The sequence below is a fragment of the Cajanus cajan genome, chromosome 11 (genome assembly GCF_000230855.2).
Source record: "Cajanus cajan strain Asha chromosome 11, NIPB_CcT2T_4, whole genome shotgun sequence".
NCBI lineage: Eukaryota > Viridiplantae > Streptophyta > Magnoliopsida > Fabales > Fabaceae > Cajanus > Cajanus cajan.
The window spans coordinates 13,356,366-13,359,494 of NC_138527.1; the positions used below are offsets into that span (position 1 = coordinate 13,356,366).

At 51.3% G+C, this 3,129-nt stretch overlaps 1 protein-coding gene across 1 annotated transcript; it reads right to left on the reverse strand.

Annotated features, from left to right (window-relative positions):
* Positions 1-1,691: 1,691 nt before the first annotated feature.
* Positions 1,692-2,858, reverse strand: LOC145953382 (uncharacterized). The gene has a single exon (XM_083067322.1). It carries the CDS (start codon positions 2,856-2,858, stop codon positions 1,692-1,694), a length of 1,167 nt encoding a protein of 388 aa, XP_082923448.1.
* Positions 2,859-3,129: the final 271 nt, after the last annotated feature.

Sequence of the window (3,129 nt, forward strand, 5' to 3'; positions counted from 1 at the left end):
GGGTCCACCAGTGCTCTTCGAACTGGCCCTGAGGGTGTAGCTCGTTTATGAAGTCAACCAAGCATTGAGCTTTGATCGACCCTCTCGGCTTGAAGGTGATGTCGAACTGCGAGAGCTCGATCGACCAAGCCATCATTCTCCCGGCAAGCTCAGGTTTGCCTAAGACTTTCGAAATTGGGTAGTCCGTGTGGACAACAACTCGGTTGCTCTGGAAATAATGCCGGAGGCGTCGGGATGTGTGCACTAAACCGAGTGTCGCCTTCTCTATCAGCTGGTACTGGGTTTCGAAGTCCTGTAAGAGTCGACTGACGAAGTAAACGGGAGCTTGGGTACCTTCTTTTTCTTGCACCAAAACCGAGCTGATCGCATCTTCGGACACGACCAGGTATACCAAAAGTGGCCTCGAAGGATCAGGTCTCGTTAAGATCGGTGGCGTCGCTAGTGCTGCTTTCAACGCCATGAAGGCTTTTTCACATGGTTCATCCCACGAGAAGGCTGAGGCCTTTCGCAAAAGCTTCGTCATCGGGCTAATTTTGTCGCCTAGACGCGGGAGGAATCGTGACAAGGCAACTAATCTTCCTGAAAGACGTTGCAGTTCCTTGAGGTTGCTCGGGCTTCGCATATCTATCACAGCTTGGCATTTGTCTCGGTTTGCTTCAATGCCTCTTGCAGATAGCATGAAACCTAGAAATTTGCCTCCCCTGACCCCGAAGGTGCATTTCTCGGGGTTGAGCCTCACATTGTGCTTGCGCAGTTCCCCAAATATTTCGGCCAGGTCGGCTACATGATCGGCCATGGAGTTGGACTTCACCACCATGTCGTCCACATAAATTTCGATGTTTCGGCCGATTTGACCCCGAAAGACTTTGTCCATTAACCTTGGATAGGTTGCCCCGGCGTTCTTCAACCCAAACGGCATCACCTTATAACAAAAGTTGGCGTTCTCAGTGATAAACACCATTTTTTCTTCGTCGGCCGGGTAATTTTTATTTGGTTGTAACCTGAGTATGCGTCTAGGAAGCTGAAAATAGAGTGTCCGGGCGCGCCGTCAACGAGTCGATCGATGCAGGGGAGTGGATAAGCGTCCTTGGGGCAAGCTTTGTTAAGGTCAGTGTAGTCGGTGCACATTATCCACTTCCCATTCGACTTTTTGACCAACACCACATTAGCTAGCCAGGTGGTGTAGGTGACCTCTCGAATTAACTTTGCTTGTAACATTTTTTGCACCTCGGCGTTCGCAGCCTTTCTCTTCTCATCTCCCATTTTCCTCTTCTTTTGGGCAACTGGCCGGGCGTCTCGGCATACGGCCAGTCGGTGACACAGGAACTTTGGATCTATCCCTGGCATGTCCGACGTCGTCCATGCAAACAAGTCTTTATTGTCTCGGACGGCTCGCTTCACTTGGTTCGCATCGATTTCACTCAATTGGGATCCCAAATGTTTGACCTGTTCGAGTACTCGACCAAGCTGAAATGGGACTAGGTCTTCGGCGGCTTCGATCTGCTCATCTTCCCCTAACCGGGGGTCGAGGTCGATGTCGTTGGTTATCTCTTGTCTGACCACGTTCACGCCTTTTGTCGTCGTCGGGGGGTCAGAGATGGGCTACACTTTCAAGCTAGAGAGGTAGCACTCCCTTGCTGTTTTCTGGTCGGCATGTACAGTGATTACTTGCCCATCTCTCGACGGAAATTTCATGCACAGGTGGGGGTCGAGACAATTGCTCCTAGAGCATTGATTGAGGGTCGTCCCAGTAGGATGTTGTATGATGTGTTCGCGTGCACCACGATGTATCGGATTTTAATCTCTCTTGAGGACTTCTGATCGAATCCGAAGCGAGTGTACAAGTCGATGCACCCTCTCGTCATCACTCTTTCGCCCGAGAATCCTACTTGAGGCTCGTGATATGGTTCTAGGCTTTCTTCTGGGATCCCAAGTTGCTTAAATGTGTTCCAGTACAATATGTCGGCAGAGCTCCCCTGGTCGACCAATGTCTTCTTCACGATGCAATTATGCATCTCCACGGAAATTACCATGGGGTCGTCCCGGACGGGATCGACGCCACGGAAATCTCGGTCAAAGAAAGTGATCAGAGGCATCTTCGGTGTTCTCGGCTGATTAACGCTATTTACCGATCGTACAACTCGGAGATGTCTTTTCCGGGCGGAAGATGTGGAACCTCCCCCAGCAAAACCTCCGGCTATTGTGTTTATTATCTTCCTCGGCCGATTGTTGTCTTCACGAGAACCTCGTGTGTGATCTCTCCTCTCGGTTGATCGAGACCTGTGGCGTCGGTCTCTTGTCAGTGGTGCCTCTCGAGGGCGTTGATCTCTCCCTCCTGTTTGGTGATCTTGTGGTCTCACAAATTTTCCGAGGTGGCCTTGCTTGATGAGGTCCTCTAGTTTATCCTTTAACGCTGAGCAGTCTTCTGTCGAGTGGCCCCGATTTCGATAGAATCGGCACGACTTAGCCGTGTCGGCTCTTGGAGGTGTGTTCGCCCGCTTGGGCATCACCAATATTTCAGATGCTAGGGCCTGCTCCAATACCTTGGCCCTGCTCGCGTTGAGAGGAGTATACGCTGTGTAGTGCGGTCCTCTCGGCGGGCGAGCATTCGAGGGGTCGGCATTTGTCTTTTTCATGGGCTCCCGGCCTTGTTCCTTCCTGCTGTAAGTCTCCTCAACCCTAGCTTGGTTTCGGGTCTCCGCCAGCTCCTCCATTTGCATATACTTCTCGGCTCCGCGCCGGAGGTCATTCATGTCGACCGGTGGTTTCTTACATAAGCTATTCACAAAGGGCCCCGGCTTCAGAGCGGTGATCAGCCGGTCCAAGGCCACGGCCGGGTTAAGATCACCTATCTCCATGGCGATTTTGTTGAACCGATCCATAAAGCTTCTCAAACTTTCCTTCTTCTCTTGTCGAATCCCCGCCAAAGCTAATGAGATAGTCCTGTACGGCTTTACTCGTCGCGAATTGTAGGGTAAACTAGGATGATAACTCGCTAAATGAGTCAATGGAGGAGTTCGGCAGCCTCGTGAACCAACTCAAAGCCCTACCCTTCAGTGACGTGGGAAATATTCGGCACAGAGTCGAGTCGTCTTGAGTGGAGAGGGTTGCTTGAGTCAAGAAAACATT

Coding starts and splice junctions, on each gene's coding strand:
- LOC145953382 (XM_083067322.1), bottom strand. CDS start 2,858: ATGGAGATAGGTGATCTTAACCCGGCCGTGGCCTTGGACCGGCTGATC.